The sequence below is a fragment of the Camelus dromedarius genome, chromosome 1 (genome assembly GCF_036321535.1).
Source record: "Camelus dromedarius isolate mCamDro1 chromosome 1, mCamDro1.pat, whole genome shotgun sequence".
Lineage (NCBI taxonomy): Eukaryota > Metazoa > Chordata > Mammalia > Artiodactyla > Camelidae > Camelus > Camelus dromedarius.
In genome coordinates, this window is record NC_087436.1 from 73,960,771 (window position 1) to 73,976,332 (window position 15,562).

Sequence of the window (15,562 nt, forward strand, 5' to 3'; positions counted from 1 at the left end):
GCAGGAGCCAGGATTTTTATCTCAGAATTCCAGCTCTGAGATAGCATTAATTCACAATGAATGAGTCAGTGGGCAACCATTTATTGAGTAACCAGTTAGGACAGAATTGTGAGGTATTTTTAGCATGTGGCAGCTCTGAAGAAGAAAGATCTTGCTGTCTGCTTCCTCTACTATTTTTTTTTTTAAACTTGGTAAAGAGAGGGGTGGGGAGGTATAGCTCAGTGGTAGAGTGTGTACTTAGCATGCACTAGGTCCTGAGTTCAATTCCTAGTACCTCCATTAAAAAATGAATAGATAAATAGATATATAAATAAACCTAATTACCCTGCCCCCCAAAAAAATCTGTTAAGGAGAAACTTTGTTGGAAAGATTATTGCAAGAGGTGTGGGAGAGGTTATTGCCCTAGGGGGTAGGGCAACAGTAGAAAAAATACTCTGACCATAAGATCCCCAACAGCTTCCTTCTAATCTTTTTTAAAAAATGATTAAAGCAATTCTCCTAACTCACCAGCATTTGGAATTGGTGGTCACTGCCAAAGACTCTAACTCACGCTGCCACCTGGTTATCTCTTGTACTCAGGATGGGTGGGGAAAGGAGTGAATAAGAAGAGACAGAAAAAAGACAAATGAACTTATATATAAAACAGAAACAGACTCACATAGAATACAGACTTGTGGTTGCCAGGGGGAGGAGGGTGGGAAAGGATAAACTGGGAGTTCGAGATTTGCAGATACCGACTGATACATATAAAATAGATAAACAAGTTTATACTGTACAGCACAGGGAGATATATTCAATACCTTGTAGTAGCTTATGGTGAAAAAGAATATGAAAATGAATATATTTATATTCATGTATGACTGAAGCATTGTACTGTACACCAGAAATTGACACAACATTGTAAACTAACTATACCTCAACGAAAAAAAGAAAAGGAGACAGAAAGCCTGTCTGCAGACAAACAATGAATCCTAGGAGCTGGTCTAAAACTAGCTAAGTGGGGAAGGGAATTAGGAAAAGACCCTAAAAGACATCAAAGAAAATCAAAGGGCGACCTTAAAAGGTCAGACAGTGGGGAGTAGCTCTTCAGCACTCAGTAACCACATTCTGCCAACTCAGGAGGAAGCAGCTGCATTTCTAAACAACACAGGCTGAGACTGGCCCCGTCCACAAAGCCATTCTTTGCTGTGGTATCACACCAGCAACATTTCAGACAGAGGCAGCCAAAACCTGTGCTTCCCACACAGCACACAGAGGATGCTCATGGGAAGAGACAAGGACCCAACCTGGGGGGAAAGGGGGACACTCCATACTTCTGGTTGCTACGGCAGGGAGGTGGTCAGGACTCACCTGTAGGTGTATGGCCCCACTTCTTCCAATCGAGGAATCTCCCCTCTGAGGATCTCCTCTGGATTGGTGACATTGAAGAAATAGAACTGGGAGTACACAGGCAGAGGGGGCTTCCTCCAGGAGTCAAAAGTCTCAGAACCATTCCTTAACACGATATTCTAGGGGAGAAAACCAAAAGGAGATTTACAAAGTGTAAGGCAGTTGGTTTTGAACACCGAGGCCGAGAGAGGGACACCCTGCCCTTTAACCTCCTGGCTCTCTTATTTTTTTTCATAGGCATTCAACTACAATTCGTCAAGATCAATGCCATGCCTTATGTCAATATGAATCCCACAGCTCTAATAAGCCATAAAAGGACTTCAATAAATATTTGTGGTAAAGGAAGGATGCTAGAGTCATAGCTCATGGCTGGAAAACCATAGATTACCAAAACCAAGGCCACAGCTTGAGTACCCGAAAGGCCTTTTTCACTTTGTTATGAACAGTCTACTAATCGGACAGCTGCTGTGGAAGTCAGGCCATTTTGAGGACCATCATGCGATCCCAGCTCACCCACGTGAGAGAATAGGGGGAGAGGCCAAGAAGGCTACTTTGGTCCTTCCATCTGAGGTAGAACCACACCCATCCCTACTACCTCAACCACCATGTTTCACATGCATTTTCTCATTCAATCTCCAACAAACCCATAACGTAGAGATGCCTATCCCTGTTTAAAGATGAGAAAGCTGAGTCGCACTGGGGCTGTGCTTAGGGTATTCTTTGTCTACAATTCTTCCTTTGTTTCCCACCCTTATCACATATTATGGGCTAAACTGTGTGCCCTAAAATTCATATGTTGAAGTCCTAGCCCTAGTACCTCAGAATGTGTATTTGGAGACAGAGAAATTAAAGGTTAAATGAAGTTATTAGGGTGGGCTGTAATCCAGTATGATTGATATCCTTATAAGAAGAGATTAGGACACAAATACACACAAAAGAAAGGTCATATGAAGACACAGGAAGAAGACAGCCATCTACAAGCCAAGGAGAGAGGCCTCAGAAGAAATCAACCCTGCTGACACCTTGATCTCAGACTTCCAGCCTCCAGAACTGTGAGACCGTAAATTTCTGTTGTTCAAATACCCAGTCTACGGGATTCGTTAGGTAACCCCTATGGGAGTGTTCTACCCACCCTACAGACTTCAGGTGTGGCCAAGTGCCTTGATCTGATCAACAGAACGTGGGTGGATGGCAATGCCCCACCTTTGAGGCCTCAAGAGGCAAAGCAAGTTTCCACCAGCCACCCTCTGCCAAGAGAAGAGCATGCCCTGTCCCAGGTAGCTGGTGATCCTTCAGCCAAGGTCCTAAAATGGTGATGCACAGACCAGACATGAAGCTGGGAGTCCAGCCTAGGTCAGCTGACCCAGCTAAGCTCAAATTGCAGCCAACCTGGCCACAACAAGTGGGAAATAAATGTTACTGCTGCAAGCCACTGAGATTTGGGAGTGTTTGTTACCCAGCATTGCAAGAGAAGCCTGATTAACACAGCACCCAAGGTTAATAGAGAGAAACCTAATATCCAGTAGTCCTAATAGTCTTTAACTTGTTAATAAACAAAAACTGCATTTTTTAAATTCTTATTTTTTAATTGAAGTGTAGTCAATTTACAATGTTAGTTTCAGGTGTGCAGCAAAGTGACTCAATTATACATATGCATACATTCATATATATTTTTTCAGTTTCTTTTCCATTATGAAAAACCGCATTTTTAAAGTTAAGACTACAAGAAAGATAAAAGCACAGACTAAAAGAAAACAAGCCAGAATGTGAAGAGTGATTAACTCTGCATGTTGGAATCTGGATTGTTGTTATTTTCTACTTGATGAGAGTCTGTATTTTCCAAGTTTTTTCTAATGAATTTAAAAAAAATTAACAGGGAGATTTCTGGTCAAGATGACAGAGTAGTAGGACCACGAGCTCACCTCTCCTCGTGACTACAACAAAACCACAACTGACTGCTAAACAACCATTGAATAAAAAGACTAGAACCTAGCAAAAAAGATCTCCTACTGGAAACATAAAAAGGGAACCACAGTGGGACAGTAGGAGGGGTGGTGCCTGCGATATAATCGGGCTCCATACCCCCAGGGTGGGTGACCCACAAGCTGAAGAATAACTAAATCACAGAGGTGCTCCCACAGGAAAGTTCTGAGCCCCACATCAGGCTCCCCAGCCCAGGGTTCTGGCATTGGGAGGAGGAGATCCCAGGACATCTGGTTTCGAAGGCCAGTGTGGCTTAGCTCCAGGAGCACCATGGGACTGGGGGAAATAGACTTCATTCTCTTGGTAAGGATACACAGAATCTTGCATGTGCCAGGTCCAAGGGTAGAGGCAGTGATCTCATAGGAACCTGGGCCAGACCTGCCTGCTGGTTTTAGAAGTTCTCCTGGGAAGGTAGGGGACAGTTGTGGCTCACCCAGGGGACATAAAAGCTGGCAGTGGACATTCCAGGAGTGTTCATCTATATGAGCTTTCCTGGAGGCTGACATCTTGTTTGGGTCATTAGCACCAAGACCTAGCCCCACCCAACAGCTTATAGGCTCAAGGGCTAGGGAGCCTCAGGCCAAACAACATACTGGGTGGGAACACAGCCCCTCCCATCTGCAGACTTCCTGAGCCACAAATGCCTCTAGACATGGCCCTACCCATCAGAGGTCCAAGACCAAGCTTCACCAGCAGTGGGCAGGCACCAGCTCCTGCTGCCAGGACCCTGCATAAGCCTCTAGTCTAACCTCATCCACCATGTGCAGATACTAGAAATAAGAAAACAACAATCCCAAAGCCTGTGGAAGGAATCCACAAAAACAGGCCAGACTCTACACTGGGACTGGCTGGGCCCTGGCCCTTGGGTGACAAGAGAGGAGTGTACTGCTGGGACGCATAGGACATCTCCCACATAGGGCCTCCTCTCCAAGGTGGAGAAACATAACTAACTTACCTAAAATAAAAATAGAAAGATAGACGATACGAGACGACAAAGGAATATGTCCCAGGCTAAGGCACAAGATAAAATCCCAGAAGAAATAAGTGATAAGGTGAAAGGCAATTTATCTGAGTAAGAGTTTAAAGTAATGATGGCCAAGATGTTCAGAGAACTCAAGAGGAGTACAGATGCACAGAGTAAAGTTTTTAGCACAGCTGGAAAATATAAAGAATGCCCAGAGTTGAAGAATAAAATTACTGAAATGAATAACACACTAAAAGGAACCAAGAATAGACTAAATGAGGCAGAAGAACGAATCAGTGAGCTAGAAGACAGATTAGTGGAAATCAGTACTGCAGAACAGAAAAAAGAAAAAAGAATGAAAAGAAATGAGGGTAGTTTAAAAGAACTCTGGGACAACATGAAGTGCACTAATGTTCACATGACAGGGGTCCCAGAAAAGGAAGACAGAGAGAGAAAAGACCTGATAAAATTTTTGAAGAGATAACCAAAAACTTCCCCAACTTGGGAAAGGAAAGTCACTCAAGTCCAGGAAGTGCAAAGAGTTCCACACAGAATCAACCCAAAGAGGAACACACCAAGGCACATAGTCATCAAATTGACAACAATTAAGGATAAGGAGAAAATATTAAAATTAGCAAGAGAAAAGCAACAAATAATATAAAAGGGAACTCCCATAAGGTTATCAGCTGATTTTTCAGCAGAAACTCTATAGGCCAGAAGTGAGTGGCATAATATATTTAAAGTGATGCAAGGGGAAAACTCACAACCAAGAATACTCTATCCAGCAAGGCTCTCATTCAGATTTGATGGAGAAATCAAAAGCTTCACAGATAAACAAAACCTAAAAGAATTCAGCACCACCAACCCAGCTTTACAACAAATGTTAACGGAACTTCTCTAGTCATCAAACCACAAAAAAAGAGAAGAAAAAGAAGAAAGAGGGAAAAAAAAAGACCTACAAAAGACTGTTCTGGCAACACAGGGTCTTTTATGGTTTGATATGAATTTTGGAACTGTATGCTCTAGCTCTATGAAAAATATCACATTTTGACAGGGTTGCATTGAATCTGCAGGTTGCTTTGGGTAGTATGGCCATTTTGATAATGATTCTTCCAATCCAAGAGCACAAGATATCTTTCCATATCTTTGTATCATCAATTTCCTTCATCAATGTTTTTACAGTTTTTAGAGTATAGGTAACCTCTTCGGTTAAGTTTATTTCTAGGTATGTTTTTGTTTTTGATGCAATGGAAATGTTTATGGCAGTTACAAAATTCTGGTTTTTGCAGTGCAAAAAAAAAAAGTTAATGAAGGGCCACAAATGGCAAAATATCCTTTTTATGGGTGAGCTGTATTCCAATGCACATATATGCTACATCTTCTTTATCCATTCATCTGTTGATGTGCACTTGGGATGCTTCCATGTCTTGACAATTATAAATGATGCTGCTGTTAAGTAGTGGGGCGAATGTATCTTTTTGAATTAATATTTTTATTTTTCTCAGTATATGCCCAGGAGTAGAATTGCTGGGCCATATGGTGGTTCTGTTTTGGGTTTTTGAGAAACCTCCATATTGTTTTCCATGGTGGCTGCACCAATTTGCATTACCACCAACAGTGTACAAGGATTCCCTTTTCTCCACATCCTTGCCAACATTTGCTATTGGTGTTCTCTTTGATGGTCATTCTGACCGGTGAGAGATGGCATCTCATTGTGATTTTGATTTGCATTTCCCTGATATTTGATGTTGAGCAAATTTTCATGCTCCTGTAGGCTATCTGCATTTCCTCTTTCGGAAAAATGTCTCTTCAGTTCTTCTGCCCATATTTTAAGTGGGTTGTTTGTTTGTTCTTTGCTATTTAATTGAAGTACAACTGATTTAAAATGTTGTATTAGTTTCTGGTGTAGAGCATGGATGGCCTTGGAGGACACTATGCTAAGTGAAATAAGTCAGACAGAGAAAGACAAATACTGTAAGATATCACTTATATGTGGAATCAAAAAAAATACAACAAACTAGTGAATATAACAGAACAGAAACAGACTCACAGATGTAGAGAAGGAACTAGTGGCTACCAGTGGGGAGAGGGAAGGGGGAGGGGCAAGATGGAGCTAGAGGACTAAGGTACAAACTATCAGGTATAAAATAAGCTACAAGGGTGTACTGTACAATATGGGGAATATAGCCAATATTTTATAACTATAAATGGAAAATAACCTATAAAAATTGTGAATCACTATATTGCATACTTACAACATATAACATTGTACATCATCTATACTTCAATTTTTAAAAATATGATATTGTAAAATAAATCCATAAACTAAAAAAAACACTAACATGGGGAAAATTTTTTAAAAGAGGAAAATGAGATCTACTGATAAACACAATGTAAGACCAGTAGTGACACAATAACTAGATTGCAAGAGAAGCATCCCCTGATATCACCTGTCACTCCTCTACTGGAGAGGATTTCAGAGACATCAAACAGAGAGACCAGCTTCAAAACATAATAGAAACCACATGCTGAAAATGTCCTGTGATGCAGCACACAATGGGATGCCAATTTTTAGTAGTCCAGGCTTCCAATTTAATAGAAGCAATGTTGCAAGGGAGCTTAATGATACAGCTCTATTACTCAATGGAAAATATCCCAAGAACCTCTGCAGGGGGAAAACAGAGTACAGAAAACCTAAGCTTGTCAAAGCAAAGGCAGTCATCTGGAGGGCTGGAAGTAAACTCCCACCCATGAGTTGGCCACGTCATAGAACTGGGGATGCTTGTGGTTTGGCATCAGCTCAGAATGTCTAATCATCAGATTTTTAACCAAGCAACACATTATTGAAATCTCCTTGGCTTTTACTATCAGTACTGATTTGCTGAGTTGAGGTCAGATTGATGAGATAGAAAAATTTAAAGACAAATCATGAACCCCCTTTCCTCCAAGCTCTGGATCCAGCTCAGACTCCCTCCTTGGTAAAGCGCCCCCCTCCCCAACAGCACACATTCACCTCTCCTTGCGCCAGTCATAGAACAGCCTAATCGGTCATTTCAGGTAGTTTTTTAGGCTTTGCGGTCTTTTATCTTATCTCCTAAACAGGAATCCTAGCTATCTGAGGAGAAGCGAGGGAGAGTCAGGCCCAGAGAGAGAGGACATTTAATGATAGAAGTTACATGGTAGTTTCTCTGCTGTAAAGTATACATACAGCACCTAGAAACAGCTCAGTGACACAAACATAACCCACCTACAACAGATATGTTAGCTACCACAAGTCTAACATGTCAATGATAATCATTGTCTTCTAGAGGATTTTGAAGGCCAGTATATACCTTTAAAGTCATTTGATTTCATTAAACTAAGAACTTTTTCTTGTCCAGGAATTTCCAGAAAGGGGCAAGGTAGTAACTTCCCCTCCCCCCCTTACCTGGATGGATCAGCCCTTCCTTTGGACCCCGTAACACATTACATAGGAATTTCTTAGGGAAAAAAGGGTTCAGGACAGAAAACATCTTCTAAAAATTGAAGTTAACAGGAATCAACATAAAGCAGGTGAGATTAGCAACAGAAAATGAGAAGGAAAGTACAGCTATATTAGGTTAACTGCTGGCTTCTTCAAACAGAAGGTGCTGACCTACAAAAAAAAAGTGGAAGTTTTTTGTTTTTCCTTAAACTCTCCCCACAGTGACAATGCAGGTTTTAGAGACACATTGGTTCAATCAACAAAAGAGTACTAGAAAACTATATTTTCCCTTGACTGTTTTTACAAGGTGCCGGGAGAGAAGAACTTGATGCCAGGCAACCAGCGAGAGCAGAGGAAAGGCACAAACGGTTAAAGGCAAAGCCGCAGCCCAGGCCCTGTAACAGCAGCTTGATCGCTACACGCCCAAGGAGCCTTTAAAGCATACCTAGGGAAAGTGGTTGTCCCCGGACCGGTTCAGCCACATTCAGATATGGAGAGAACAATAGCTTGAGAATAGAATCAGAAACACATAGATCTAGCACCTATTAGGTTGTGTATCTTATCAGTAATCCAAGCACCCTAAAGAGCTAAGTGAAGCCAGTTTCTTTTGTGGGTGGAAAGAAAAATCTATGTTCCTTTATTCTAACAACTATTTAAAGTAGTGCTATACCATATGAGATCGCTCATATGTGGAATCTGAAAAACAAAAACAAACAAACAAACAAAAACAAAGCGTAAATACAGGTAAATACAGGACAGAAATAGACTCATAGACAGAGAATACAGACTTGTGGTTGCCAGGGGGGTGGAGGGTGGGAAGGGATAGACTGGGATTTCAAAATTGTAGAATAGACTACACTGTATAGCACAGGGAAATATACACAAAATGTTATGATAACTCACAGAGAAAAAAATGTGACAATGAGTGTGTATATGTCCATGAATGACTGAAAAATTGTGCTGAACACTGGAATTCGACACAACATTGTAAAGTGATTATAAATCAATAAAAAATGTTAAAAAATAATAAAGTAGTGCTATACTCATGGTTTTCTTGCAAAGTATAGATCTATGCATGCAAATCATCTGAACACTATGTCCGTGCCCAGCATAGTAGGTAGGAGATACCCAGCAACACAGATATGGTTTCTGTGTTCCAGGAGTTTACCCTCTATTTAGGGGGACAGTGATACACACATGCAAGATAGTCAACAATATAAAGTACATTGTAATAAGTGGCCAATGAGTATACCAGGCAATGGTCTCTATAGTGTTCAGACAATGGATTCTATGAACTGAAATGGAAAGGTAGTGCTTGAAGTGAGCTAGGAAGAATGAATAAAAATTTGGCAAGCAGAGGAGGTCAAGGGGGTGCACACCTTATGGACAGCTAGGGTTGATTCAACTACCCTGCCTGGCTGGACAGAGTGAGCCCTTCCTCCCTGTCTGCTCCACATCCATCTCTCCTAGAGACCTCTGCTTAAACAGAAAGAGTGTATGTGGAGAATGAGACAATAAAAGATACAGAGGAGGGACAGTATGAGGTGTGTCTAGGTGTGGGCTTTATAGGGAGTAGGGAGATTCATTTGGAGAGGTAGGTTGGGGTCACAAGAGTCAAGATTTTATCCAATATACAAGGTGGGGCTTTGTGCTATGGAAGGTTTTTGAGATGCAGAAAACTATCAAGAGCCAGGCATTATGTTGCCAATTCATCTCATCTAATCCCATAATAGTCTACAAGATGAAAATCATCTTCCCCATTTTACACTTCAGGAGACCAAAGCTCAAAGAGGTTGGGGGAATGCCTGAGGTTTGCTAGTGGTGAAGCCAGCGTCCCATCCCAGGACTCACTGCAAACCTGTGCTCCAAGGGGCCCCAAGCTCCTGGATGACAGCAGTGGTTCAGGAATCTCCTCCTCCGTGTTCCAGGAAATGGATGGTGGCAAAGAAACACCCTCCCCACGTGACTTAGATTCACAGACGGCTCTCTGTTTACCTAAGACAAGGTCAGACACGGACCCTCCAGATTCCCATCTTTTGCCTCGTAACTGATTAGCTGAACAGCTTGTTCCCACTGATCAATGGGAACAAAATGCTTGCTCATGTACAGCACAGTGACTATGGTTAATGACACCATGTTGGACACTTGAAAGTGGCTAACAGTAGATCTCAGGTGTTCTCAGCGCACACATAAAAAGTAACTCTGTGAGGTGATGGATACGTTAATCAGCTTGACTGTAGTAATCATTTCACAATGCACATCAGGTACCCCACTGTCCTCCTTAAATACCTACAATTTTCATTTGTCAATCATACCTCAATAAAGCTGGGGGAAAATGCTTGTTAACTAAACTTTGGTTAAGTTTCTTTCCTTCGCAGCCCTGTTAACTCCTCTCTATAAAAGAAAAGCCCTTCTGGCTAACCCTTGACACAGGCAAGAGGCATTTGAGAAGGTTACACTGGCACAAGTGGGAAGGAGAGCTTGGCAAGGATTATTGTAAGGGCTACGTGAGAGCGCTTATCTCAGGCCATGCTCAAAATACCCCACACATGGTGCCTGTGATCTTGACTATTTCCGTCTTCAGCTGGAGGATGAGAGGATTCCAGGGCTTGGTCTGAAGCAAAAAAGGAATCTTGTCACTTTCTTGAGTCTGCTCAACCATAGACAACCCAGCAAATGTTAAATGATAAAAGAGAAAGAGGGGAAAAAAAGTCTTTAGTCATAATCCTCTCCTCCAGGCCTACATAACATTTAGGTTGAAACAAGAAGGAATTAGCATAAAATCAGAAATAACCAAAATGTTGAACAGGACAAGAATGACTTAGTAAATTATGATAATTCACAGGCTGGAGTAGAAAGCAACCAATAAAAACTACGTATAAATAAGAAACCTACCCATATTGTATGCTAAAAGGAAAAAGCAGACAGTGTAAAATAAGTCTGGGCGAGACCAGTGGATAAAATGCAAACGTGAAAACGTTAAGGCGGGTGACATAGAGATAATTTTATGATTGTGATCTTTTAGTTACCCTCAAAATCTCTAAGCCTCCACATTAAATCTTTAATAGCACTTATCTCTGTGGAACAGGATTATGAGGGGGTCTTCCATTCTCTCTGTGAAGTTTCTCTACATTGTTTGGATTTTTTATAAGAAAAATAAATTACTTCTGTAAGCAGAAAAAATAATTATTCACTTTTGATTTTTTTAAGTGAAAATCTAAGAAAGAGACTCAGATTCTCTAAAAGTGTTAATAGACCCGAAGGGAAAGCAAAAGAAATGGATACAGAGAATAACTTCATCTAAGCTTTTCCTGGGGCCCTGCGAAACAACGGCGAGGCTGACACCGCCGTCAGCTGTGGTCAGCTCTCCCTCGCAGGCTCCAAGGGCCCCCACCTCCCACCCCAGGCTTTGCAGTGTTTCTTTTCTTCTTACAGTCAGGATGGCTGATTGAACACCCAGTGTTCCTCCATACTTCTCCTGACAAGCATCACGGTGTGTGGGGAACTTAGTGTAGGAAAGGACTTGCAACCTCATTTACCTATTAAAGTAAAGAAAATCACCCTAGAATTATGAGCCCCAAAAGAGCCAGTCAGGGTGAGTGAACAGATGGTTAACTGCTTGAGTTTATCTGCCTGATTTGCATCCAGCTTTCAGACAAAAAAAAAAAAAAAAAAAAAAAGTCGGAAGAAGGGGAACCGTTTCCAGGAAGGAGGGCAAAATCCTTTCCAGAAGGAAGGGTAACACTGGCTGTTCTCACAACAGTCTGACTTGAACTAGTTCCTCCAAGCTTCAAGTTGATGACGAAGTTTTAGACTCGAAATCAACATCTGGCCTACTGGAGTCCTTTGCTAAACAAAGCAAACGAAAAAAACCTAACAACAAAATCGATCCCTGACAGCTTGCCAGAGCCACGCTGACTGCAGATGCTGTTACAACCTGGGCTTCCCCTCACTGCCTGCCTCCACCCCAGTCACCGGCCTCTCCCTGGTCACTATCAGCTGAGTCAACCCCCAGACGTGTCTCACAGCACCTTTGATCCCATTCAGATCTTGCTCTCAAGAGCAATGGCTTTTCTTGCACCTTTAATATGTCTCTTTCTCCACCCCAAATGGCTAGATGTTTGTCAAGGAACTCACTGTAAATTCCAGAGTAGATGGCATGGTGCGTGTGCGTGGGTGCGTGCATGCGTACGGGCGTGCGTGCGTACACACTAAGTAGGGAAGGGAATGTGAGAACAGAGGGGAGTTTATAAATACAGCTGCCAACACTTCTAAAATAGTTGCTTCTTTATTTTTATCTCCTTCCCCTGACATTCAACTCAGAGAAGGACAATTACCATTACTCCCATGGCCAGCGGCTATTTACTGAAAGTCTCCAGGGGTCAGGTCCTGTGCTAGGGCCTTATGTCCACTAACTCTAAGCCTTGCGCTGATGCTGCAGGGTATGAATTCTCACTTTTGCAAATAAGGAAATGATGGCACCGGCTTTCCCAAACCCACAGAGCCAGTAGGTCACGTCAAATCCCCCCACGTTCAGGTCTGTGGGTTTGCAAAGCCCATGCTCAGCCATGGTAGCTGCTGCCAGTCCACCGCAGCCCCAAAGCAGAGCCTCCGGATTTAGTGAGTGAAAACACAAGATGCCCAAGGATGTCCCAACTGTTGCATGGGCTATGTCAGAAATGCTTTCATTCTTAGGATTAAATGCTGAAGGATTCAGGGGCAAAGTGTTGTAATGTCTGCACCTTATCATCAGACAATTCAAGAAAAAGTGCACTAGAGAGCAATGAATATAGTAGGACATTAAGAACTGATAAACTGAAGTGAATCAAAATATTGCACAGATTCACTAAATATTACTCATTGTTTATCTGAAATTCAACTTTAACTAGGCGTCCTGCATTTTATTTGGCAACATTACTCCAGAAAGATCATGAAAACTATGGAGAAGTCATCACCTGGGATGTGACCTTCCTGGGGAGTCAGCCCTTACCTCTGGAAGAAAGAAAGGGAACTAGGGCAGCTATGTGAGGTCACGGTGAACTCCTGGGCCGGAACGGACCCTTGGGGACCTAAGAAAGGGAGAACTGAGCTCTCGAGTGTCCAGGTGGCTCCTCTACCTCATTATGCCTGCCATTATGCCTCTGTTTTAACCTTGAACTCCAGTTTCTGCCCCGGATCCTCAGGGCATTCCCTGGAGCTTGCTCTGCAAAGGAAGGACTCAGAAACTAACAAGTAATAACCCTAACCTCAGGCCAGGAGGATGTTTGGTACAGAAGTCATCCATTCCACATGATATAATATGCCTGTGTCCCTGGTCACAAGGTGCCCATTGCTTAGTCTAAACATAAAGCCGTGGCTTGGGAACAACTGATCCTCCTCACTGAGGTGTCTGCTGTGGTGGTGAGGGTCACCAGACAGCCCTGCAACCAGCAAGTTTTCCACTTACACTAAATTAAAAATCACGTAAGGTCCTAAGTCGGTTTTACAATGAGACTTTGGATATTGTTTATTAATGTTAGCCAAGCAGAATATTATGAGTTTTTCCAGGCATAATAATGGGGCAGTACCATCAAAAGAAATCTTGGAAAGATGATCAAGTTATGTGGTTAATCTGCACTGTCAACAGTCAAATCATCTTTGGACCGAAAAACTTACTTTTCAGTTAATTAGCCAATATGTATATAGTGGGAGCTTTCTCTATGCCTGACAAGCATAGACCCTGTTCCCAAGAAGACATGTAACCAAGGACACACAATCAGCATGCATGTGACCGTGGACACTTACATGCACGGCCCAAAGAAGGCTTTGCCTGCAGTTACTAGGATCATTCCAGCTGCATGGACCCATCCTGTAGTCCCCATCTAGAAACCTCCCAGGCTGCTCAACATCAGTGTGACCAAAAAAGGGACTCATGAGTTTCTCCCCTAACCAGTCACTCAGTCTTAATGCTTTTACCTCCTCTTCGCTGCTTCTGTTCCTGTGCCCATTTCATCACCAGCATGGACTGTGGCAATACTGTTCAGTGTTAGGCAAGCTCCTAACAGGTAACTAGGTGATAGATAGTTTCCTAACTGGCCTCCTTCTCTCCAGCCATGCTCCTTTCAAAGTCATGATCCACCTCAGCTTCTAGAGAGTTCTATTAACAGTGCCTATCAGGGCAGACACTCCTCACTGCTTGCAGGATAAAGTGTGAGGCCCTTGACATGTGTGGTAAGCCCTGCAGTGATCTGATGCAGCTGTCACCTGCCATCATGTGTCATTCCCCGGCAGGCCCTTTATGCACCAGCAACACCAACAGCCCACCTTTCCGCAGGTATGGGCTGGATTATCTGCGTCTGCTGGGGGCTGACACGACTTGGTATAGCTGCAAGACACAACCCCTCCAAGCCAGCCTGGCAGAGATCTTCCAGGAAGGCAGCACGAGGAGGGCTGCTGAACCAGCTGTCCTGGCCTAAGCCACGTCCAAATGATAAAAATAAGCACTCAGGGAGTTGCGTAAGGCTTTGATGGGAGTAAGTCATACTTTTAAGGAAACTTCCAGGCCTCAAGAGCACTGCTGGTTGTTTTTTTAGTTCAACAAAGTGCTACTTAATAATTAAACACAAATTCAGCATCCATGTTGTCATCTACACAGTTTAAATTTACCCAGAGATAATGCAGACCAACTTTGAGAACCTGATCTAAAAGCATGTAGATAATTCTCGGTGGGCTCCAGATTAATAAAATTCACCAAATATCAAAACGCCAGTTTGGCTGTATCATTTAAAAAAATGTCTCCCTGTAATTAACCAAACCCAACGCTGACTCTTGTAGTAACGTAAGTAATTTGCACTACTTACCTTTTAAAATTCTCTGTGGAGGTAAAAGAAATAAGCTGCCATTAACATCCTACCCTTATTCTCTGACCTTATTTTAACTCTGGAACAAATGCACTGGCCTTTAAAAAAAAAAAAAAGTCACAGTTGTTGAACTCATTTTGCTCTAATGGCAACTGTAATAATTTCAGCTAATGAGATCTGACAGTTGAGGCTCAAATGTTAGCTGATGTGTAAGCTGCTACTCTATCTATAAATTACATAGAGGACAAGAGGGTGGAACAGCTATCCCAAAAAAAGCTCCTGCCATGGAACACCCGCAAGAGTTATTTTTTAAATGTTTCCAGGTAACTGCAAATGTGAAACCATGGTTGAGAATTGCCAGCCTAAAGGGAGAAAAAGCAGCAGCCAGATGGAAGCTTTATCAAAACGATCCGGTGAAAATTGGGGACATATATGTGGAGGTTGGAGGGGGCTGGGGAAGTGGTCAAGGAGTGGATGAGAAAAAGGATTTTTAGGATGTGGATAAATAAGAAGCGTGGCCATGACAACAATGCCTGGTCCTGTGTGTACCTTGTGGAGCCAGGATTCATATTTTAACAACCTGTTTGGTTGTGATTATATCTCACAGATGAAATAAGTGATGTTTTCATCACCTATTTATATCTACGTCTCCTCTGCCTTCCATTACTGTGCATTATCAGATGTATATTATTAAAAGCCACATCCTTTTAAAATGGCACTTGCAAGAGTAATGATTACATTCCTATAATGATAGCATCCTGCCTTATTTAGTGTAAAACTCGGATGCCGAAGGGGCCAGGTGGCGAAGGTCAGTGACGAAGCAGGTGCAGTTTTGTACATGTTTGCAGGCCAAACCCTAGTAATAACGGTCACTTCTACACAGAAATGTGCCGTCTCCCATTATTTTAAACACATGACCCCTTC

General features: G+C 42.4%; 1 protein-coding gene across 1 annotated transcript in view; it reads right to left on the reverse strand.

The window, feature by feature from the left end:
- Positions 1-15,562, reverse strand: part of SCARB2 (scavenger receptor class B member 2) — a 67,235-nt gene that overhangs the window by 43,598 nt on the left and 8,075 nt on the right. The window contains exon 2 of the mRNA XM_010983113.3: positions 1,351-1,508. Coding sequence (XP_010981415.3) covers positions 1,351-1,508 — 158 coding nt within the window. The remainder of the gene's footprint in view (positions 1-1,350; positions 1,509-15,562) is intronic.